The sequence below is a fragment of the Tiliqua scincoides genome, chromosome 5, assembly GCF_035046505.1.
Source record: "Tiliqua scincoides isolate rTilSci1 chromosome 5, rTilSci1.hap2, whole genome shotgun sequence".
Taxonomy (NCBI): Eukaryota; Metazoa; Chordata; class Lepidosauria; order Squamata; family Scincidae; genus Tiliqua; species Tiliqua scincoides.
Window position 1 is genome coordinate 88,100,793 of NC_089825.1, and position 25,726 is coordinate 88,126,518.

Genomic DNA, 25,726 nt, shown 5'->3' on the forward strand with positions numbered 1-25,726 from the left:
AGTACCCCGCTTTGAGGGAGTACCACACTTTTAGCTTTCTGCTGAAAACCAGAAGCACCTTTGGGAGGCCTCTAAGAGGCCTTCTAAGTCAGCCCCTCAAAGTGTGGTACTCAGGGACTCAGAAGATACCCTGTGCCCTTTGGGCCTCAAAAGGAAGTGCGTTTCGGAGGCCTCTAAGATGTTGTATGGGGGCTGTTAAAATTTGGAGGTGTGTTTTATGGGGGCTATTAAAAATTTTTGTGCCCCCAAGTGCCAGATGCCTTAGCTAAACCACTGGATTTTAATAACCCGGTTTCACTTGCTTGCTGTTCCTTCTGACTAGCAGTCTGGGTAGTGCAAGGAAGAGGGAACTGGTGACTGATGGAGCTCCTGGTTGAAACCCTACAGTGCCCGATATCCTTATGTTCTGCATGTAAAAGGTTATTTGGCAGGATGAGCATGACTTGCAACAGAGATTTTTCATGGTCTTCCCATCACAAATACAAGCCTGCCATTTAGACAAAGGCCTCATAATGAGATTTGGGACAGAACTGTACCTTGGAACAGCTAATTTCCTTATGGGCACACCACATGAGATCTGCAAATGGACAGCAAGCAGGGAACATGACAGTAATTGTGATTCGATTTCCCACAGAGGCCCACCAACCGCCTCTGGGAAGCCCACAAATAGAAGAGAAAGGCACACCCCTCTCTCACCAGTGCTCCCCTGTGATTGACATTGGAGAGACATACTGTCCCAGAACCTGGAGGTAGTTCACAGCCATCATAACTAGTAGTCATTGATAGACCTGTCCTCAAAGAATTTGTCTAACCCCCTTTTAAAGCCATCTAAACTAGTGGCCATCACCACAACTTGTGGCAATGAATTTCACAGACTAATTATGGCATGTGTACAAAAGTACCTCCCTTTTTGTCCACCCTAAATCTCCCACCAATTGGTTTAATTGGATAATTGCTGGTTTTAGTATTGTTAGAGAGAGAAAAAAACTTCTTTCTATCCACTCTCTCCAGACCCTACATAATTTATAAGTCTCAATTATGTCCCCTTTAATCACCTGTTTTCAAGCTAAAAGCCCCAAATGCCTGTATGTAAGAAAGGTGTTCCAGCCCTCTCATCATTTTATTTTTCCTTTTCTGTGCATTTTCTAGTTCTACAACATCCTTCTTGAGAACTGCACGAAGTATCTCAAATATTCTTGACCCCTTTCCTAATGCACCTAGTATGGAGTTGCTTCTTCGCTACTGCACACTTGACCAACATTTTATTGAGCTCTATAACCCATACCATAACCCAAGGATCTCTTTCCTAGTTTGTCACCAATTGCTCAGACCCCATCATCATATATGTGGAGCTGGGACTTTTTGCCTTATTGTGCTTCACATTGAACCACATCTGCCATTTGGTTGCCCATTCACCCAGTCTGGAGAGATCCTTCTGGATCTTGTTTGTTTTTAGCACCCTGAACTTGGGTGTCATCTACAAACTTGGCCATCTTGTTGTTTACCTCCTAACTTCAGATCATTTATGAACAAGTTAAAAAGCACTGATCCCAATACAGATAATTGGAATCCCACTTCTTATTTCCCTCCACCATGAACATTGTCTATTTCTACTCTCTTTGCCAATCCATAAAAGGATCTGTCGTCTTAGTCCATGATTTGCCAAGTTTACTCAAGACTCTCTGCTGAGGGACTTTGTCAAGTCTTTATGGAAGTCTAAATATGTTTTGGAAGTCTAAAAGCCCTATATGGCTTGGGACTAGGATATTTGAGAAACCACTGTCTTCCATATAATCTGGCTCATCCTCTCTGGTCATCGGAGAGGGGCATAAAATCCATCCTTTTATGGATGCCACCACCCATGGAGGTGGGTGGGTGGGGTAGTGGCAAGCAGTAGGGCCTTATCCATAGTGGCAACAACTGTATGGAATGCCCTCCCTCTTAATCTATGAACTGCTCCTTCCCTAGAGGTTTTCTAGCAGGGCTTAAAATCATTTCTTTTTACTCTCATCTTCTGAGGTTTTGGTTTTTTAATACAGATATTTAAAGTTTTTAGGCATTAGTTTATGGGCTCGTGTTCTTTTCAGTGTTTGCTGGTTCTTTTGCTCTTGGTTTTAAGTTAGATTTTTAGATTATATACTTTTTAAGAAATTCTTGAAGGAAGGTTCCTTGCACAAAGAAATATTACACAGCAGCAATCATGCAATGTCGCTTCCATTTTGAACATCTGAAAATGTTGTTTTTGAACTTTAACCTGGAGGGATACTTTCAAATCCTCTTAAATTTTGATTAATTTAAACATAAAGTTAAGCATCAGTTTGCAAAATTGATTATGTTTACATTCTGTGGTTCTTCTCCTCTTTAAAATTCCTTCAGTTCAATATCCAACAGTTTCAATAACTGGAAATGCTGAAAGAAAAGTCAAATTATTTTTAACCAAGTTTGAATTCGGGGAATTTGCTTAAGAATTACAGAGCCCAGTCCTGTGGTTGGCAGCACGATTCCGTGCCACCGACCACAGTCACAAACATGGTCGTAAGGCATGTTCGCGGGGCTCCCTGTCAGGCTCCTGCCAGTGCTAGCCCAGCGCCGACCGGTGCTGGGCTAGCGCGGGGCAGTCACCCAGGTTTCGCGGCTCTGCGGTCTCCCAGACCAGAACAACCCAGACCCGGAACAACACGGGACGGGGGTGTGGAGGAGGCGTTCCGGGGAGGGGGGAGGCCAGCGGGGATGGGGAGGAGGTGTGCCGAGGGGCAGGTGGGAGGCGTGCCGGGGGGTGGGTGGGAGGAGGATCTGCGGAGCTGAGCCCTACATGAGTGCCTTTACGTCAGCGGTAAAATGAGTAGCCTTACTCGGAGGAAGGGGACAAACATCCCCTTCTCCCGAGGAGCCTCCCTCAGTAGAGCGGGAGGCGCAGGATTCGGCGGCAGCCCTTTTCGGTGCTGCCAAGCCTGGGCGCTCCAGGCAGCTCACGATTGGGCTGCCTCTCCTTTGCCATATTGTTATATACTTTGCTTCGGCTACCTGTAGATTTCTGTTCAAAAATGCTCATTTGTTCTCAGTCAAAAGCATCTGTTTTTTTCCTTATTGATTTTGTTTTCTTGAACAGGGGAAAGAATCTTGTGTAACTAAGGGCACAATCCTAGGTCGCCCTTGTAAAGCACGTTTGCGCCTTCTTGAGAGTCCGCTAGGCCAGCATGAGAAGATGTGCCAGCCCATGGAAGCTGAATTCAGTCTCCATGCCGACAGAGGGATTGAGCCTTGCGTTGGCCAAGCTTGGCTGATGCAAGGCTCTGGGGTGGGTGGGGAGGTGGCAGGAGGGAGGCATTCTGGGATGGGAAGATGGCGGGCGGAGGGTGGTCCTGGGAGCGATCGAGTGGGGAGCAGGAGGTGGGGCTGGGACCTGGCAGTTATGCTGGATCCCAACCCTGTTCCCTGAGCAGCGCGGAACGACTTCAAGCCTCCTTGACTTGTGCCACCTCAGGAGGGGACCCACAGGGGCTGCAGTGGTTTACCCGGGGGTAAGGGGAAGAGTTTCCCCTTACCTTCAGCTGAGCCACTTTGCAACCTTATCTTGTGCTGGATACAGGCGGCTTGCCTGTTCCAGCGCAAGATAGGATTGCACTGTTAAAAGCTTGCATGGGGGATTGGGAACACTGATTTTTCTTATCAAAAGGTATTATTTTACAGACCCTCAGAATTTTAAAAATAATTGCAAGGCAGCTCGTCAACATCACGAAAGCCAAAAGGGGTAAACAAGCTGGAGGGAGTGGGGTTGCTGCCCCCCCCACAAGACCACTTTTGTTGCCTTGGCAAGAAGATACTTGATGCCACCCAGTTTCAAGATTTTATATCTAAGCTTTTTTTCTAAGGTTCGCAGAGTGATATTTGGCCCTGAACCTTCTACCAGAAGGAAAGAAAAGCAAGCAAGTTCAGAGACAATAGCTACAGCTGCGGCATTTCTCATCCTGTGCCTCCCCCTCCCCAATCACCCTGAGTCAATGAGATCGCAAAATCACGTGGTGCCGCCGTATTAATATTTATTCCATAAAAGCGTGGCGGCTTCGTACCACTCCGCTGCGCCGCTCTGACCGCAGTGCCAACCCTCAGGCACCGCAACACAATTTGGAAACAATGTGACGGAAATGTTTAATCTGTGCAGCCCATCTGTGCTGCGTATTTCTCCACATCTCCCCGAGAGAGGCGCCTTTGAATCTCCACACTGCCTTAATATTCTCCTAAATCATTCCCCCCACTGCACTTCAAGGGCCATTGCTACAATTTCACAGGTTCATCGAAAGTGCACCAGGGAGGGAGGGGGGATGTTCTGGGGGGGAAGCAGGGGTAAAAGGGCATTCGTTGCCTGAGATATATATTTTTTTATTTTAAAATAATTTCTAGGGAGTACTCTCACTCGTGCCCTTTGGAAAGAGGAAATAGGAACACGCCCTTAATAAAGACACTGGGCTAATGGCATGAGTAAAGGGTGCTTTGAAACAAACAAGTTGGAATAGAGGAACACTTTGTTTCCAAAGAGTCCAACTCTAATCAGCTCTCTGATTTCAGGGCATGTTGGGGACTACCTGTTCTTTAGGCTTCAGTGTCTGTGATGGAAAGATCTGGCAGGTCACATTCAGCATAAAAAGAATGGTGAATTTTCAGGTCTGTGTTCTTACAGTTGTCTCTGGCAGTCATTACCCAAATAACATGCTCTTGTAAGACCAATGCAAACCTCATAGACAACCATGTCCCAAACTAGCACACAAGTCTGCTGCACCAGGTGTGCAAAAGCCAACTGTGTGGCGGAATTCATCCAGCAACTCAGCATATATATATATATATATAATGTTATCATTTACTGTCCACCTACTTTTGGGTCACCCTGTATAACATCAAGCATTACCTCACAGGGATCTTTCTGCACCCCAAGCTTGTGCACCAAGCATGCCTTATCCCTAAGCACAACTTATCCCCAAGCCTTATCCCCAAACATGCCTTATCCCCAAGCAAACATGCACAACCTGCTGGTATTCTGCAGGTCTCTGGACTGGAGTTCATAACACGGCCAGCTGGGATGTCAACTTAGGACTGGGTTACATGTTACTTAGATTGGTGCGGCTGTTTCCATGTCACACCAGGAATATATAAAGCTAAACCTTCTGTTCACCTGGTTAGGCTGGATTTGCATGTTTGTACCACATGCCGGTAAAGCACCTCAGCAAAAAGGTGGATTTTTCTTTGCCTTTTCTGATGTATGGGTGAAAGCATAGGTGCCAAACATGGTAAGTGACTGTGGTTATGGGAGCAATGAAAGGGGAAGAGACAGGTAATGTGCAATGTTAATTAACATGAAGTACAAGGAATTGCATATGCTGTACAGCTTGTTGGTATACTCTTGGTGCATGGGTAGTATGATCAAGAAGGTGTACCTAGGTGATCTCTACAGATCATGCAGGATTACAGAAGAGACAGGTCAATCTTAATTTAGGTCATAGCTGATTAAACCAGATTTGATCCCTGTACCTCTTCAGTTCTTGGCTGAAACCAATCAGGGAGCAGACAGAAATTCTAGGTGAAACTCTGTGACAAGTGGGACAGAACAGTGACATGACTTATTATCACCAAACACTTTATTTCTGGACTGAGAGAAGGGACCAAATGTACTTAATGGAACTACATCTCTCATATCTCCACAGAGCAGGGCTTAGGTAATAACCAGTTGGGAGTCTATGTAGGATTCCCATGGATGCAGCTCAGAACTCCTCGGAGGAAAAGGAGGGCCCAAGTGATAATAAAAATAATAAATTTCTCTGTAGAACTGCCCTAACCTAACCCTTAAAAGCAGAGAATATTGCAACATATAAAACTTAGATATAACAATATTATGTTATTAAATTATGGCTTTAGAAACAGACTTGTAAACAATAACATACACCATTGAAATATACAGCTAAGAGCATAAGCCTAATCAGGTCTACTCAGAAGTAAGTCCTATTGTGTTCAATGGGACTTACTCCCAGGAAAGTGAGGTTAGGGTTGTAGCCTAAAACAAAACTTAAAATAAAACAGACTGGTACTAAATTTCTGCCCAATCAGGAAATTAATATTACTGTCAGAGGTTGCTCAGATTTTTGGTGAACCTCAAAAGGGAGGTCCAACTTCAGGAGCTCCATACTAATGACTCTCCATGGGCCCTATGTAGCTTCTTGTCTTGAGAGGGTACTTCTTGCTGATCAAGGATGCTGTTGAGATGTAGGGAAGGAGACAGGCAGTTTGGCATTTGAGGGTCCAAGCTGACAAGGCCTTTCCAAGTCAAAGCAGACATCTTTAATCATGCCTAAAATATGCTTGAGGCACTCAAATGATTTGCAAAATATTGCTTACTATGGCCATAGTATCTGACCAGTAATACTGAACTCCAAAACTGACATAGAATAGAATTCTATTTTCAATTCTGTTTTCCCAGAAGCAAATTTTGCTGAGATGTTAAATTGCCCTATTCAAATGCCTGCCAATTCCACGTGCAATGTCATTCCTTCACAATATTTTTGCTTCAACCAAAGGTCCCTAAACCTAAACAAGCCCAACTTGCTCAATTGCTAAACTACACATTAAATCCAACATTAAGAGACAAGCTTAAAACCAAAATGAAACACTTTCCCTTTGCAATGTTTCCTGCTGAAAATCCCCCCCACCCCAAAGTGGCAATTTGCAGCAAATAGACACTTCAGGGGCAAACAGCTGCTTGGAGGAGGATGGTTTTCAGCAAGACAACAGTATGGAAGGAAAGTGTTTACTTCTCGTGTTAAGCCTGTTCCTTAATGATCAACTTAGCTAGCCCAAAGTTTCGGCTTCAGGTTTTAACACACAAATTTCAGGTTCTTTGAAAATACCATCAGGTTTTTAAAAATTCAGAAATCCAAATATCGCCCATGAAATTCTGGCATTTTCCTTTGTCAGTGTAGTTTTCCTGTGCCCAAGCTCCAATCTGACTATGTCTACTTATGATAAAAATTGGCTGAATCTTAATTTTCTACCAATATTTGTGCCAGAGCTTATCCAAAAGTGTGTACAGAATAACACTGAACTAGGCAAAAGTGCTAACTTCTGAGTAGTCATTTCAGGATTCTGGTGTTAGAAATGTCCTTGACCAGAATATTTTTAAAGCATTTTTGCAATCTCCATGCACTAATCTTCTTTTGGATTTGTCCAGAGCTCTATCTAATGACTACTAAGAACTATTTTATTTGCCTACCAAACACAGTGGGAGAGCTCAAGCAATCCTCTCTTTCTGAGGCAGTGCACAATTGTTCAAAAAACTCCTACAGAACAGAACGGAAATCCTGAACTCCTCAAAGCCCCACAGACTGACACTCCTACAAATTCCCTATAGCAGTGGTTCTCACATTTTTAGCATTGGGACCCACTTTGTAGAATGAGAATGTGTCAGGACCCACCGGAAGTGATGTCATGACCAGAAGTGACATCATCAAGCAGGAAAATGTTTAACTATCCCAAGCTGCAAACCTACCCACACTTTCCCAGGAGTTAAACTATCATTGTTAAAAACATATACAGAGTAACCTGTTAAAAGTACAGGTCTGTAACATTTTCCCAATGCGGTCACATGCCATGATAGCATAAAATATAATATATTAAAAATAAAATATTGAAATGAATGGGGAACTGAAATGGGTTCGCAATCCACCAAGTGGGTCCCGACCCACAGTTTGAGAAACACTGCCCTATAGAGTTAACTATCTCAAATGAAGACTCACAACTCTTCACAAAGCTACTGAGGAATGGCATTTCGCAGTCTATAAACGAGTCTGATACCTTCCTGCTTGTATCCCTTATTTCAACATGTTCTGTTGCTGTGCAGTCTCTCCAACTAATGTAATTTGTAATAGAGCAGGAGTCCCCAAACTGTCACCTGCCAAGGCCACAACGCCTTATTCATAAGTTGGGCTGGAGCAAGTCAATGATAGAAAATAGCATGAACATTTTTTACATCACTCCTAAGAATTGCCACAATAGGAAAAAAATATTTGCAAACAGTGGGGTGCTTGCTATTTCTCTCTCTTTAGGTGGGGCTCTCAGGGAGAATGACCCAGACCAGCAATTGCTTAATCCAGCAGGAGGAAGAAGGTGCATAGTGGGCAAGAAGAGATGGATGGAGCAACACATGTAATTACGGTGTCACCTGTCTCAGTGGGCTGCTCCAAATGTGTTGGTGGGCAGGACTGCAAACTGAAGTTTGTAGTTTGAAGACCTTGACATAGAGGATCAGATGCACTGTTTTGCTTGCCCACTCCTTGTGGCCCACAAACAAACATCCCATGCATAATTAACCCTGCTAAGTGGGAAAAGAGGCATCTTTTAGATGGTAGTGGTTCTCTAATACCTAGCACAAGGAGGACAACTGTCCCTATTCACCCAAACGTAATTTCTTTTCCAGTGCTGCTTGCTGGAGTCTGCCTTCTGTTTTTTGAAATTGCAAGTTCCTTTGGGCAAGGAACCATTTTCCCACATAGTTTGCTATGTAAACTGGTTTGTGAACTTTTTTCCTCCTGAAAAGCAGTCCATAAATATTCTATAATGAATATAGTAAAAATATTACGGCTGTGACACAGGTATTTGCCTTATGCCTGCCTGTCTTCCAGTCCATGGGAGAAGGTCTGTGAGTGCCAGCATTCTGTAGTGGTTAGACTAGGCCTGGGGAGACTTGGGTTCAAAGCCCCACTCACTGATGAAGCTCAGTGTGTGATTTTCTGCTCGACACTCATTCTTAGCCTAACCTACCTCACAGGACTGCTTTTGAGGACAAAAAGGGCTAATAGCTTATGTATGATGAACTTGAGCTCCTTGAACAAAAGGTGGCACAGAAATGCAAATAATGGTGAAAGCTGATATGAAAGGCATGGTTGGCTTTAAGTTTGGGAGCAGGGTAGCAAGAGACTTGACCACAAAGAGGCTGCTACTCCCTCTCTCCTTTCCTAATTCACTCTCCCCCAGGCCTGCTGAGTAACAGGAGAACAGTAGGGAGGGTGTATAAGAAACTGTGGTCACTCTCAGGGCTATATTTCAACTATACTTCTGGGGACACCTTGAACTGTACATGACACCCAAGTATCTGCCTAATCTAGCCAGATACTGGTACTAGCCAGGATAATGGGCTTCCAGCTTTTGGGGTGGAGGTCCCAGTGGGAAAACCATGCCAGGGTAATCCCTTTTGAGAATTCCTGATCCTTCATTTTGAAATCAAAATGGGGTCAAAAAAGGTGCATTCTACACACTGAAAAGGAATGAATGAATCACGCTAAGAATTGCAATTGTTTCGGCAAAGCTTGATCACACACATGTGTGTGTGTTGGGGAGGGAAGAGGAGTTGGACACATTCTGGTTTGCTGGGATTTTCAGGCCGGTGGTGTTCGTTACATCATCTGTTCAACAGAAGTGTTGCTATAGCAGCTGCTTATAGCTTCATTTCCTGGATACCCCCCCAGGGGGGTGTCACAGCCGGATCCACCTGCTCTTTTACCCTACCCTCGGCGGGGTCATCTTAAGGTCGCCAAAATAAATGAACGCCTTGCTAATGATCTGTTTGCTGGCTGTTTATGCTCCGTGAGTGTCAGGGGCGCTCACATTTAGTAAACTCATTATGGGTCCAATTAGACTTCACCATTGCTAGATATTTAACTCTTTTTTTCTTTTAAATTAGCATTTTAATAACATTCTATCCAGCAAGGGGGGGCAAAGGGAGCCAAATGACCATTTTTCATGGACAAAAACTTCTTTAGCCGTAGGTGGAACTTTAATAGCGGATCTGTGAGGGTGGCATAAGAACAGGTCCACTTTCCACCCACCACCACTGGCATGCCAGAGTCATAACGATGGAGGGGGAAAGGAAAAAAAAAAATAAAGGAAACATTTCTATTTGCTTTATCACATACTCAATTTCCTAAATTTGTTCAGCAGCCAATTATTTTCAGTGTTAACGTCTTGAGCCGCTTGCAACTGATGAAAATGAGCAGCCATCAGAGTTAAACTTTGGAAGTGACCTGTGAAGGGGCTTGGAATAATTATGTAAAGGAGTCAATTTATTTCAGATTCCCCTGGCTGGAAGAACAATCGGGGGGGGGGGAGAGAGGAAGAGGGGAAAAATTAAGAGAATCAAAGGCTGATTAGATGATTAGAATTATCAAAATATGTCTTGACTGGAACCCCCTGGAGGGCCACTTCTTTTAAAAAGGTCACTCCAATTATTTCGGCGCCTTTTCGTTCTCTTCGGTCTTGTGTAGTGCAACCCCCCCAACTCCAGCAACCTGTAATGACCAATTCTGCAATACAAAATGATAGAAAGGGTAAAATGAGACATCATATGCACTTGTTTTCACCAAGGACTAGTAGCTGATTTAAGAAAATAGGAATAGCTCCACTGGGACAGACCCAAAGACCATTTAATCTAGCACATTCTTCCTAACAGTGGTGAGTTAAACACTGCTGGAAGACCCCCCAAGAAGGACATGGCCACAAAAACATTCTGTTTGCCCCCACCATCTAGTAGAGATGAGATACGCGGAGGTCTAATTCTTAGCTATCAGACCTATTAGACATTGTGAGACCAGTTTTCTAAGAATGCAATATAACTAGATTAAATTAATTATACAGAATCAAAGCATACACTATATCCACCTAAAAATGGAACCTCCATATTCAAAGGTAGTGTATCACTTTCTACACTATTAAGTTTTTTAAAAGCTGTTCATTTTACAGAAACTCTAGTTATTGCTGATTTTATGAACCTATATCATAAGCCTCTGTTGTCTTTTTATTTTTTTTAAAAGTATGCTTAAAGGGCTTGACTATACAAGCCTTTCATCATAAGGGAGCTGATCCACTACTCCTAACGATGATAGATGCTCTTCCACATAATGCAGCCCAATCCTATAAGCTCACTGTGCTGCCAGAACTCACATTCCAATGGCACAGCATGCTCTGTTGGTGGCCACAAAATGCAACCTGCCATTCTGTACAGCAGGGCTGCCACTGCCGGCAGTGAGGAGCAGTGTGCCAGTGGCTTCTGGAGAAGCTCTATTGCTCATAATAGAGCAATAATACCCCTACCAATTGGGCAAAAGGCACCTTTTCAAGTGGGTGCTCCCCTTTTTAGCAGGGGGAGAATAACTGGCCCACCTCACCCCAGCAGTGTCTTTTCTAGTGGCTGTCTACTGGTGTTTTTTTTTTTTTTGCATCTTTTTAGATTGTGAGCCCTTTTGGGACAGGGAGCCATTAGTTGTTTGATTTTTCTCTGTAAACCGCTTTGTGAACTCTTAGTTGATAAGCGCTATATAAATACTGTTAATAATAATAATAATAATAATAATAATAATAATAATAATAAGAAGAAGAAGAAGAAGAAGAAGAAGAATAAGAAGAAGAAGAAGAAGAAGAAGAAGAAGAAGTCAGTATGAAGGGTGGGCAGTGGTGGGTAGAATAGGGTGTACAGGAGTGGAGGAGGAACAGGGCAGAGAGTGGGGAGTGTGTGTGTGTTGAGGCTGGGAAGGGGGTAGTAGCAGTGGCAGCAGCTCTGCCAATATCCTATCCCCCTTCCCAGTCTCGATCCACTGACCTGGGTTCACTTAGACTTGTGGTACAGGTGCAAGTTCGCCCATCAAGGCAACAGAGGATTACCCCTGGGCAAGGGAACAAATGTTCCCTTACTTGGAGGAGACCTCCAGAACTGCCCCCTCCCCACAGGATGCAGTGTGTGCTCTGGGGGCAGCTACATTGAAAGGGGAGGACTTGCACAGAATTGGACTGTTAGGAACATCTGTTTTAAGATGATACACACAACTAAAAATATATACTTGCATCAGGCCTGTGAATGGAGGAACACACTGTAATCACTGACTGTGGATGGAGCCTGTCCTGAATTTCAGGGTCTGTTCTCATGCCCCAGATTCATCATTATCCTCTACATGTAATTTACAATCTCAGTGCCATGTGTTGAGATGGCTGAGTGAAGGCTGTAACCACCTGCAGAAAGTCTGTATGCACAGATCAGCTTTTTTATGCTATTGCAAAAGTGGCTTTTTCAGACACCTGAAGCAATATGCAAAAAAATCAATCTGTATAAAAAGCAATTATACAGGGCTTTCCTTAATTGCTCAAAACACTTCTTTTTTTCTTCATTTCCCATCTTTCACTGGATAGTCCCAAGATAGCACACTACAGTATGAAAGCATAAAAAACCATTTAAAATAAAAATAAACCCAACCATTTAAAAAGTAATCAGAGACTGACCAAAAGACATTTCAGAAGACACAGGCGCAGCTCAGACACTCCACCCCACCCCACCCCACAACTTGGTGAAACTGCTGCAACTTGAGAACTTTTCAAAAAGCAAAGAGTCTGAAATTCTCTGCAGTTTCACATCCAGTGGGCTATCATGGGGAAGGCTCTGTCCCACACGCAGACCAACAATCAAATCTCGCTCAGCAATGATACAAAGAGCAGAGTGTTCCCTGAAGTTTTTAAGACAGGTACATCTATACAGAAGTACTTTAAGGGACTGAAGTCCCAAATCATATAAGGCTTTAAATGTTAAGAGACAAAAGCTTGAATTGGACCCTAAATCAGATGGAAAACGAGTGGTCACAGCAAGACCACTGATTAGATTGACTAGTACTGATTAGTACAGGCAAGTTCCTGTATTCACAGGGGTTCTGGGTTAGAACCCTCCACAGTTCTGTGAAACCACAGATTTGGGTGAACACCTCTTCCCCACCCTCCGGAGCTAAGAGGAGCTCTGCTCCCCTTGCCTCCGGATGGTCCTGTGAGCCCAGCAGTCAAAAGAACGCAACTTCCGGTTTCTCCATGAACTTGGAAGTGACGTTTTAATGCCTTACAAGGCATTAGGAAGCCCTTTGGGGCTACCAAGACATCCCTGGGCCTCCTAATGCCTTATAAGGAATTAAAAACTTCTGGAGAAACCGGAAGTTCTGTTTTTTTAACTACCGGGCTCTGAACCCAGCAGAGGCTATAGACAGATGTCTGTAACCTCTGCTGAGCTCAGAGCATCCTCCAGAGGCATGCACAGGGAAACCTACAAACCCAATTCGAGGATAAGTGAATCAGTGGATATGGGATACAGGGACCCCCATAATATGTTCTCCCCAACAGCAATCTGACTGAAGCATTCTGAACCAGTTGCAGTTTCCAAATACTTTGCAAAGGCAGCTATATGCGGAGCACAGTGCAGTCAAGGTGTGAGCAAAACATGGATGACAGTGGCCAGAACTGCTTTCTGGAGAAAGGGCCACATCTGGCACACCCGCAAAATTGTATAAGGATAGTCCTGGACATAGCCACCATCTGCCCCTCTAAGAGCAGGTGCATGAGCATCCTCAGGCTGTGCACTTGTTCATTTGGATGGAGGCCACCCTCATTATGTGCGATGATCTACACATACAACAGAAAGACATGGTGGAATCCAGAGGCAGTAGGATAGACTGTACCAATTTACCTAATCCAGAGGCAGTAGGGTGAACTGTACCACTTTAGACTGCAGGCAAGCAAGATCATTGTGAGTGCAGCTTCATGTTGAGAACTTTACAAAGTTAAAAACGAGCACACCAGGGAGGAATATAATTTCCCCCTGGGATTTTTATGATAAGAGGTGGAGGTGGGGCGAGAGAACAAATATGTGATTCTCTACTTGCAGTCTGACATGGCACAGTCTACTCTATCACATCAGAACTCAGTTCTGGAGGTGCAGACCAGGCCTCAGGAATTCTCACCACAGACCCATAATGTAGAGGGCCATTATTATTATTCCCAAGTTAGGGCACAATCCTAACCCACTTTCCATCACCGACATAAGGGCAATGCAGCTCTGAGGTAAGGTAACAAATATTCCCTTACTTTGTGGAGGACTCCGTGAATACCACCCAACTGCAGGATGCAGCACACGTCCCATTGGCACCGCTATGCCAGTGTTGGAAAGTTGGTTAGGATTTGGGCCTTATAGATATAAGGGTGTTACTTATGTCATAGATGCCAAGAAACCGCTTCCACGTGGCCAGGTTTTGAATCACATCAGAAACTCTAACGCATGGGCAGCTCAGCTCACATGCTAACTTCCCATGTCAGTACTGTTCCTCCCTCAAGGCGCTGATACAAGAATTGGAAGTAACCACATGAAGTGGTGATCCCATGTGATTGGACCTTCTGCATACTGCCAAAGTAAGATGGAGCCCGGCCATGAGGGAGTATTTTGTTTAGGGCCACCATCCTACATCAACTTTCAGAGGTGTAGCCATATCAGTCTTTTGCTGTTGCAGCAGCAAAACAAACAAACAAAATACACACATAGAGTCTTGAGACACTTACAGTCCAGTCCTACCTAACTCCCCACATGGTGTTGCACCGGCACCAACATGGTATCCGCTGTATCCCCTCTAGAAACCATTTGTACTCTTGCCCTGGAATAAACTTGTGGCACCATCCTGGGTCAACCAAGACCTGTCTGCGTGTGAAAGTAGACTGAGCTAGGAAAGGGGGTGAGGATTTAGCAGATGCCACCACCGCTGTACCTACCCCCTTTCCTGGATCCAATCAGCCCTTCTCCCTACTCCCGTTGCCTCCCCATTCTGCCCCTCCTTCTTCTACATCTACCCCTGTTCCCTGGATGGTCTTACCTGTGGCAGTGGGCGTCCCTGGCCCACCACCAAGCAGGTCCAGCCACTTGCTGCTTCTAGGGTGGCCAGGCTGCGCTATCTGGCATGTTGCATTTGTGACAGCCAGACCATGCATTCCAGCGGTGTAACCAACACATAGAAGTGGGCCATGTAGTATACTACAACAGATGTAGTATAAAGAAAAGAGGTGTGTGTGAGTGTATTTCCTCAGTGTGCATGAAGCTTTTTCATGATGGGATATATTCAATTTTGATTTACTGCTTTTATATCTCTTGTGGATGCATTTATACAATAAAGAGTTACTGTATATATTTAAAAAGAGTAATAGATTTCTTGTGGCATACCCGTTTGTGAACTAGAGTTCACATCAGTGGATGAGATCCATAACATTTGAACTGGGCCTGAAAAGAAGGCCTTGCCTAAGCTCACTGAGTGAACTCATGGCTGAGCTGACATTTGAACCAGAGACTTCTAGTTCACAGACCACACTAGCTGCTACACTACAGCAGGTAAACATCCATCTGAGTTGTGCACACATTGCCAGCATTCAGACGCTAGCCTCAGCATGTGGCAGTGGCTGTGCCAGACACTGGTCTTATGTCCTTAGTGAAAAATGTCAGAAACCACAATGACATTGGATTCCATACCTCAATAAAACTTTCAAAACATCTGGCTGGTTTCCTGTGGGTAATTTCATATGAGAGGCAGCCGCTTTCTAAAGAACATGCATTGGCTTGAACATACACTATCTTCTGCATTTTGAGTCAGTCTACTATGGTGTGTGCCCTTGCTTTGCTCAATGTAAGCATATATTTTCCTTTCCAAGGTCAAACTCTGAAGGGAAAAAAGTCAGTTCATCTTGCAGAAAAAAAATGACTGTTGATAGCTTCTATTGGCTAGTGACTATGCTGTCACCAACACAACTTTTTCACTAACAGTGCAATCCTATCTTGCGCAAGCCGGGAGGCTTGTGCTGTATCCAGCGCAGGATGGGGCCATAAGCAGCTTAGCCAGAGATAAGGGGAAACTTTTCCCTGGAGAAGGGCTGCTGGCCCCCAATGGGTCTCCTTGGACTTGCGCCACCTCTGGAGGTGGCAAAAGTCAGAGAAGAACGGAGCAGCTTGAAGCTGCTCCATCCTCCCTGGGAACAGGGGTTGGGATCCGGCATAAAAGTTATCATGTGCAGCTCTCTCACCCCTCTTGTTTATTCAGTGGAGCTTGCACAAGAGAGCTTCCCAATGGATTGTGCTCCATGTTTATAGGTAATGCGTGTGAGTGATACTGCTTGGATTTTCCAGTTCCAAAATGCTTTGGGTGGGCCCTGTCCACATTCTTTCTCACATTAGCAACAATAACCTGTCACAAAGACCATGTAAAAGTCTCAACTTCTCTTTTTACAATCTTGAGTTTTTAAAAAATGCGCTTAGCTCAGGGATGAATGTGGGAAAAATGTTTCCAAGAATCCTACAATGTTTTGCCATACTCCTCCGTATCTTTTCTGTTACCGCTCTCATTGATGTTTCTGCAACATTGCAGTTTATAACAACCTCAAAAATTCCTGAGAAGTGAGTTGAATTGTGCCATGGGGTAGATTCAGACATTTGCTGTTTAAAAGTACACATGTAGGCCAAACTAGCACTACAATATAGCAGAATGAGGTTGTGAAGTTCTCAAGGCAGAATGAATTCACTTCACATTACTGGTGTTTCTGAAAGCTACCCACTTAAAAATCAACTGCAACTAGAAAACTAGCACATTACAAACACTATTGTGTTCATTGTCTCCTTGCAGGGAGCTTTTTCATAAAAGAGCAATTGAATGCCCCCATTTGATGCCTGACATGGTACAGCTCATTGAACCACCTCCAGATTCTACTATCTGACTCTGCTGCTCCTACACCAGTCATGGCGCCTGTAATGTGTGAGAAATCCAGAAAAACAAAGTTGTGATAACACAGGATTTTAATTACAGGGTTGGAGCCTGCAGACATTCTTCACCCAAATGTGATATAGCCACAAAACATGCTTTCAAGTGGTCACTGAGTGGCTCCTTGTAATCTGAATAAAATAATGGTTCGCCATGGTCTGTGTATCAATGAAGCATTCACAGTACTGTGTTGACCATGCTGAATTCTCCTAAGAAAATCAGATTGTGGTAGCCACTATGTAGCAAATGATGTTGATCCACAGTTAGGCTGGGAAGATTGGGATTTATCCCCCAAAACAAGTAGGTACAAAAAGATACTGAGTGATCTTTGAATGTAAAATTATCCGGGTTTTGAGACCATGGTCAATTAAAATCTCACACACCTAATGTTTTGCCCATACCTGTGATGGGCATTCTCAAAGAGAGAGAATGTGTGTCAGACACTGGAGAAGAAGCTTGGAAGGAAGGGCAATGAAGGGCCATGATCTCCCTACTTGTCCTTCATGGAAAACTTTGCTCATTTTGGCACTACTGAGTAAGAGTACTTATGGAGAAGTGGGTAATATTTAGGTTTTAATGATTCCTTTGCTTCCTATTCCATGATGAACACAGAAATGACACAGCATCCATTGCAGAGAGTCTATAACATCAGTCCAATGCAGGGACACCTATCCCATTGCAATTTACCATTCCTAAACCCCTGGAGGTGGTCATAATAGCAAAATTTCAGTACCTGCCTCATGGAATCCTTCCTGGAAAAGCAGGATTTTACAGATTTCCCATATTGCTATAGTGTTTTCCTATATGGAGATATGTTGAAAATGACCAGAGCTTTGCAAGGCAGTATGTTTTCAAAGGGAGGGAATGGGTAGATGGAGTTGTAGGAGATTAGAAAGTTTGAGGACATTCACTCGCACATGTCTGCAGAAAGCAACAGCTCTAAGCAACCTACTTATCTCTGCTTCCTATTCAGCTGCAAGGAGAGCCTTGCCAAAATCCTGATTCTAGGGAGCAGGAGCGCCAATTCAGCACTTCTGATTCCTCCTGCCCAAACATGTGGGAAACTTCCATTGTTGCTTGCCCTCACCAGTCCATGCAACAGTTAGGGTCTACATCAGGAAGTTTCATGCACATGGTGAATGCAGAGGGTAGGGAGTATCGTGGAGAGTAAATTACCTGCCTTTCTCCAAGCCACTTCTGTAGTGTCTAGTTGTGCATGATAACCTACCATTTGGAGGCACCCTTAGTTCTTATAATCCAGCCGCCTGACAAAACTTTCCATGATGAGAAGCATCACTACATTTCCCTGAGATTCTATAAGTCAAACGAAGCCAGGATCTGAAAATGGGAAGCCATCCTTGAATCTCTGCTGCTTCTCCCTTGTGGAAACCAAGATGCTTCAATTGTGCAAGGGAGAATTCAAGGAGAATTTGGGGACAGGGATGGGTGGGGACGAAACAAAGCAAAGCAAAGAAAAGCACTTCTTTTGACAGCTATGGTTTAAATGTTTACTTTCTGTATCAGCTCGGCTGCACCTTCGAAGCTGCCATTTCATAAATACAACTGGGACAGCACCAGCTATAATTTGGAGATAGCAACCGCAGGACATATCTAGATCCGTTTGCGCTACTTTAATTAAATACTGCATTATGGCTTGTGACAACTTCATCACTAAAGTGTAAATGAATGTGGAATTAAAGTGTTACTTAGGCTTTCAATATCATCATCTTTTGGGGTCTGTTTTGTTTTGTTTGTCTGCTCATGTCTCTCTCTCTCTCTCTCTCTCTCTCTCTCTCTCTCTCATTTTGTTCCTCACCCTCCATTTCTCAGTTTAACAAAGAAAAGAGCCATAAAATCAAGATGTTTGTTCATTTACAGATGGAGCAGGCGTGAAGAAAAAAAGAAGAAAGAAGAAAAGGAAAAGAAAGGAAGAAAAGAAAAAGATGGGCCACCATTCCTGGAGTCTATAGCTCTCGCTCTTCTGAGGATTCTCTGATAGCAGGAAGAATTCCTTTGATGGGAAATGCTTGAATATTAATTGTGTGTGTGACTCTTATCTTTCAAACCGGGCTCCTTATGAATGATAGTTCTAACGGCTGTGGGATTTTGCCTCTTTTGTGTTGCATTTAATAGCATGCTTTAAATTTTTTTCTTAACTGTTGATTCGTTACCACTCTGACATAGTAGCAGACCCTGGAAGTTCATACAAATTTCATTTTTGATAATCGTGGATGGAATGAGTTGCAGAAAGCAGCCCCCCAACCTCCCCCCCTTCGGCCACATCAGAAAACTTGAAAGGAGTTATGGGGCTAAGGCAAACTTGTTTTATTCCCAGAAACGTAAGCCCCGATCCCATCAATCTATCCACTTCTCCTCTAATGAAAAGCCAGGCTGTATGTGACATTTTGTGGCATCAACCACTTTAAATGTTACCAACATCAATTGGATTTTTAAATGTTACCCGTGTCTTGCACGGATCGGGAAATGGTTTTATAATTATCTCCTGCTCTCTAAACGAACTGAGAGATTTTCACTGCTGCTATTTCCCCTCCCCTCCAATTCTTTATCACAGCCAAATTAAATGACAATGCATATTTATATTCCAAAGCTCCAGGAGATAAAAAATAAAAATTTAAAAGCATAACAAGTTTTGTTAGAATGTGCAGTTGCCTTCTCATTCAGTTCTGGCATACTAAAGAAAGTTTGACAAAATTTTATGAAGGTGCTTTTTTCAGGAATGTAATTGGATTTACACAAAAAAAAATTCCCTGTTCTCCAAATCCTTGAAAAGTAACTGTAAGAAAGAAAAAAAAAACAAAAAATGCCAAGCAGCTGTGAGATTGTTCTCACTAGAGATGATGCTGAAATGACCTTCTGTATGTCATATTTTTAAACTCCACAGGCTAAACAAAACCATTTGCCTCCTATCATCCTCCTAGGAAATAATTGCTTTCCTTCAATAATTAGTAATGTTACAAATACAAGCTTCCAATGTCCATTTAAATAGGGTGCCACATTGAACCATCACCTTCCCTCCATAACTAAGCCAGGCAGATTAGCAAAGTCTTTAGAACTAAATCTTTGTCTAATAGAGCCAGAGCTGGTTTTCACCAAGAGCTGCTTGTTATAAACCTGCCTTTGGAAAATGGAAAGAACATCACATTTAAAGACACAAATTTCCCCAGTAATATATTCGAATGGAAACGCACCGAATCTGGTACGACACGGGCATAACTAATATATTTGCAATATTTCAGCCTCAACAGCCTACAACGGTTCGTTTTAAAGATTTATGTGGTAAAAAAATTACTCGGCGATGAATGGAGTTTATTCTGTGCCGGAGTGGAAGGTATTAAGGAATTAAACTACTGTCTTTAACAGTGTATTTATTATTACCTCTGTCAAAGAATGAAGGCTTTAACCATATCCATGATAAATTTCAGCACAAAATAAACGGGTTGGGAGAACTGCACACATGCAAACATGTATACATATATATTATATATGTATGAATATTACACAATGCATAGAGAGGAAAATCCAGTATACATTTGGCTTTGCATACACAATCAGTTGATTCTCAGATCAAAATAAAGAGAAATATCAGAGCTGAGATTACTGAAATGAGCAACATTATTATATTCTATATAGTACTGTGGAATAAAGGGATGCTTCTGAATATAATGACAAGCTAGTGACCTTAAGGCCCCCAAAAATATTCTTGTGTGGAGATGTTTATATGTGACTGGTAGTACAAGCTTGTCTCAGTGAGACCTATCAAGGCAACGGGTACATTCACATACAGGTGAGACCAACAATAGAACAACACTTCTATATTCCTTCTCTAACTTTTCTCAGAGGAAAATTTGAGTTGGAGCCAAAAGGGTTGCCTAAATTCTAAGCCTATATTTCAGCCCAGCAGACTTTCAAACTTGGGGAGATGAAAATAGGATAAAGCCAATGTGTCCTGAAAGCAAATCTATCCCAAAATATTTGGGTGCCTCGGCAGAAAATCCAAATGGCACCTCTGTCCCACTGAGCACCAAGTAACTTGGGGAATAACCCACTCAGAAGTTACCTTGCACAAATGAGGTGCTCTTGTGCAGCTCCTGTTCATTTCAGTAAAGTTTGTGCAGCACTGAGACATATACCGCCATCTCTCATTCTGTCACTCCTCATGGCAGCCAAACTCTGCTACCTGACTTGGTAAGGCCTTCTCTGCTCTGGGGGCATACCCCAAGATCGCTGAATCCAGGTGAGATACAGTCATAAACTGGATCCTAAGAAGATGAAATTTCTCCCAGCCTTCCAATGCCAGTTTATGGGTGTAGTGGGGATTCAAAGCACATTAGTAGCTGAATTACAAAACCAGGTGTTTCTTCCACATTAATTAAACACAGAGCATGAGTGTGAGCATTATACAGTGTAAGCATTATGAGTGCTGCCTCTTTTGCCCACCCTCTAAATGTCTAGAAATTCTGTATTCTACTGCAGTTGAGAAATATGCAAATATTAATTCTGGATTAAAGAGGAGAATTTGAAGACCTGGATTTTCAAGATCTCTCAACTCCTTTTAATCAACCCAAAGTATTCATTATCAGAGGAGTTCAAGAGTGGCAGAAAGGTGGATCTCCAACCCACTTCTTCCTTTGAATATGCCCTTACAGGCAAAATGGTCATATCCTGATCAGTGATTCTGAGTACATAACCAAGGAGTCCTAGTTTTCCTGGATTATTGCAAAAGACAGGAAGATGGATTTTTTGGAAAGGCGGCAGGGAAGACAACAATTAGTTATGAAACAAACTCAAAATTTTAAAAGACAGCCCAACATGTCCTCTCAAAATCTGGCACAGGAAAAATAAAATGTGGTGGTGAGGGGACCAGAGGAAGAATGAAAGACACCTGGGAGATTGTATAGTTGTCTAACATGGTTTTTGGACTGGCATAGATATTTGGAAAGTGATGGATAATTATAGGGGTGGAGTCATATAGCAGTGGATAATTATAGGGGTGGAATTATAGGGGTGGAATACGGGGCAGGGTAGTGTGGAGTGGGGGTAGAATAATGCAATTTCACCCCTTCCACTTCCCACCCTATCCTGCCCTGTAACCTCTCTGTCCTTTTTACAGAACGATGTATAGAAAATTACGTGGGAGGAATGAATTGTCCAGGGGTTTGTTTCTGGATGGCTGGTTCTTGTCTTGAGGATGGAGATGGAGCGGGATTGTGCTAGGGAAGCTTTGGGGGGGGGATGAGGTGGGGAAATAGCCTTAAGCCTGAATTTGACCGGTGTGTGACCGTTGCCTTCTAGCTGACCTCGGATTCTATTCCCAGGCCTTTTCCGATTCTATAGTCTCCTGTCCCCATGGGGGTTATTAATGAAAGCAAAAAATGCCCCCCCCCCAACTACCACTACATCCTTCGTCATTGCATGCAGCTTGTTAAGAGTAGCAAGAAGCTGGAAGGGGGGGAGGAGTGATATGTAGGCTTGAGTGCCATTTGCAAAAATGAACTTTGTTGAAATTGAGGTTCACAGCATCATCTGACTGTTCTTCTGCCCCCCCATCCTCTTACCTATATCTAATGTTGTTTCTCCCACTCTGCACTCCCACAGAAAGACCACTAGATGTCACCCGCCACCTCCTTTCATTGCAGGTCCTGTGGAAACCACTTAAAGCAACAGAAAGAATTAACAATGCTGGAATGTTTGGGTTCTGGTTTGGGTTCTTTTTCCTTTAAGGGTTGCATTTCAAATCCAGTTAAGGAAAAAAGGGAAATCTTGATGTATTAAAATAATGATCCAAATGGGTTGAAGCAGGTGGTAAAATGGAAGGAAAGGCTATTATGCAGTGACTGAATAGTGATATCCTTTAGGTGATATTGAAAACACAAGAACAGTTGAGGAAAGGACCAAACAATGCCAGGACAAATGTGCTGCTAATCAGAAAATGGTAGAAGTAGCAGAAGGATGCATATGAGTTGCTCTGCTTGCTGAGAAAAAGGGAATGTAGTACAGAAACTGTGAGGTGCGTGAGGATCCCTACGGCAAAAGCATGTAGTTTCGTTTTGTCTCCCTTACAGAGCTCTAGCACAGATGCACTTGTAAAAACTGCCTCTAAATAGAGATTGCATCTGTTAGATTAGGATGCTTAAGGGAGCAGCATCCTCTTGTATTTCTGATACACTGGGTAGGTTAAAGTATGGATGTCAGGCTTTAAAAAATGAGGGGCACTTGGGAGCCACACACTCTCAGCCAAGGGACATTCATTGTACTCTACTGAACGGTGAGGAGGGAAGGAAGTTGAAGGTCAAGCCCATCTGTCTGCCACAATATAGAATTTCCCACACACCAGCTTTCCCTCCCACTGCAGATCACCCAACAACATCCAGGCCAACACATGCCATAATTCCAGTGAGCAAAAATGAACTACTTGCCTGCCAAGCCAAAGGTACCTACAGAGCTGAAAGGTCTAGATAATTCAAGCACAGGTACAGCCCAGCCAAGAGATAGACTGAAATGGCTGCTCTGACCAGTTGGCTGGAGGAAGCAGCAAGCTGATGAAGGAAGCTGTGCATCCCACACCTGCCATCTCCCCTGGCCCGTTGCCCACCCAGCTGTTCCACTACTGTGCTCTGAAGTCCCTCTCCTTTGCTGAGAGGAGGATCGGGTTTGTGGCCTCGCTCTTCCGCCAGTGACTCTACTGAAAGCAAAGTGTAGTAGTGGTGCTGGAGAAAAAAGCAGCAGGGATCCTGTTCTGATCACTCCTCTTCCACTAGCGATTAAAACAAGATTGTTCTGCCTTTGCTGCCTTCTTGCCTACTCAACAAAGACAAGGAGTCAGTGACTTCTTGCCCACCCGCCTAGACAATGAGACAGAGTGCCCCCTTTTCCTTCTTACCTTTACCCCTGCTGCCTCCTGCTTGTTCCTGGCTGGCCACGTTCAAACAAACAGGCTCCGCAAGAGGTAAAGGGGGTGCTGCTCCAAGATTGCTGCGCTCTCTTTCCCTTGCTTGCTCTCCTACTTCTTTAAACAGCCAGATAAGAAGGAACTCAAACACATATGGACTGTAAAGTACTTTAGCCAAAGAAAGAAAGGTTCTACAGGAATGATCACTAACTCTGGTACATTAAACCCTTCTATAGTAGCGTGGAAGTTTAGAATCAGACTATAAGCTCTCTGACCATGTCGTATCTGTGTTCTGTACAGCACCTGGCACACTTCTGGTGCTTTACAAACATTAGAGGGAAGACTAAGGGTCAAGTCTTTAAAAAAGAAAAGCAGGGACATCTGGCAACATGAGGACAAGCCCAACCGCCAACAGTGGCAAGGTTAGCTACAAGCCCCGAGCGTCATTTAAAAGCACCTAAGGCTGCAAGCTGGCTCAAGTTTTTAAGCATTACCACCGACTGCCCTGTTAATGGTGCTAGTGAGGAGTTCCAGAACAGCATTATTGGTGGCGCCAGAGGTATGTTGCTAGATCAAAATCTCCAGCTTTGCTGTGTGTGATAAGATTGCCTAGGTTTTAATGCCGAAGCCACGGCAGTAAAAAGGAATGAACAACGTTATTAAAAAAAAAAGGCCTGGAGCTTAACGGAGCACATGACATCCTGTCACAGACCTCATGGTGACAGTCAAACACCTGCAGACTACACCTTTCCTGGGGGCTGCCAGTGTAAGCTGGGGACCGTGGAGGCTGTGCCAGGCAGCAGTGCCAGGAGTTGCTAGATCAAGGCTGGAGTTTACGAGAGACAAGCTGGTTATGCACAAAGAGGAAAGCCACCTTTTACCTCAGCCATGTAAGAGGGCTGAGTTAGCAGATGTCCAAGGTTTAATATAGATGTCTTTTCTCTGGTGTAAAGAGGGCAGGCAAATATTACAGCAGGTCCACTTGTGTCTAGCAGAGGAAAAGTGGTATAAGAAGTTAAAAAGATGCTACTACTGCAACTGCATTTTACAGAACTGCTTGCATCCTCCAGGTACAGAATTTGATATTGGGTGCAGAATGCAGCAATCTACTTTCATTTTATGAAAAGACAGCAATGTTTTAGTTTGAGAATGAGATGCGCTGAGGTTGTAGAAATGCACATTATCTGATGCAGGAATATTAAGCTGTTGTTTAGAAATAAGTTTTATTGAACTCAATGAGGAAGAGAAAACAGAGGAGGGGGCATTTGCAAAGTGAATGAGTATCCTGACCAAACTCAGTTTTTATATTTGCATTATGAACCAAACTGGTGCATGCCTCATGTGAGAAAATGCACTTGGATAAAGGACAGCCCTTCAGCCTTAACTTCTGGAAATGAACCTAACCTGTGGCCCTAGAAATGGAAAAATCATGGTCTTTGTACTTAGAACATCCCTTATGGAGCATGTAATTCTGTCCTCTTCAGTGGCCTTTTCACTGGCCACAACAAAGTAGTCCTGAAATCGAAGTAAAAGACCAAATAGAATAAGTGTTAAAGCCCTTTACTGATGCACCTCGGGCTCCCAAAAACCACCCTTACAGTTCAAAAAATGCTACTTGAACTGAAATAGGTGGGAAATAGGTGCCATAGTTGTGGTACAGTCACAGAAAACATTGCTCCCCACATCCTTGCTGTCAAATCCAAGTTACATGGGTAGGATGTTGATGATGGTATTCTTTGTGGAACTTAGACCACTTTCACAGAAAAGGTACCTTTGATCCTCCCTTATACTTGCCTTATACTGGGTCACATCTGGGACCTTCTGCATGCAAAGCAGGTGCTCAGGTGCACTAAGCTATGACCCCTCCCTTGCATGATGATACACCGCTATTTAATGCAAGCAGCCAGAGAGAATGTGCAGGAGAAATTGAACATACTTCTAGCCAGTGCAGGGTTTACATTCCTATGATAGACATATTTTAGCACAAACTAATCCAAGACTGCAAGAGGACAAAGAAGAACGAGGCAGCCTTGCTTCATAAGTACATTAGCCCCAAGCAGTTCAAGATATGTTAAACTGTAGTTCCCCTACAACTATCCCAGATGAAAGTGTAACTACATTTGCATGCTATAATGTCCATTATTCTCTCTTCACCCCCCTCTTTCCTTCATGTATGCAGGATTTAATC

At 43.5% G+C, this 25,726-nt stretch overlaps 1 protein-coding gene across 2 annotated transcripts in view; it reads left to right on the forward strand.

Moving 5' to 3' along the window:
• Nucleotides 1-20,447, forward strand: part of SNX11 (sorting nexin 11) — a 65,255-nt gene extending 44,808 nt beyond the window's left edge. For both annotated transcript variants that reach the window (XM_066628354.1, XM_066628351.1), the window contains one exon: nucleotides 18,507-20,447. In XM_066628354.1, coding sequence (XP_066484451.1) covers nucleotides 18,507-18,624 — 118 coding nt within the window. In that variant the 3' untranslated portion in view covers nucleotides 18,625-20,447. The remainder of the gene's footprint in view (nucleotides 1-18,506) is intronic.
• The last annotated feature ends 5,279 nt before the right edge of the window (nucleotides 20,448-25,726 follow it).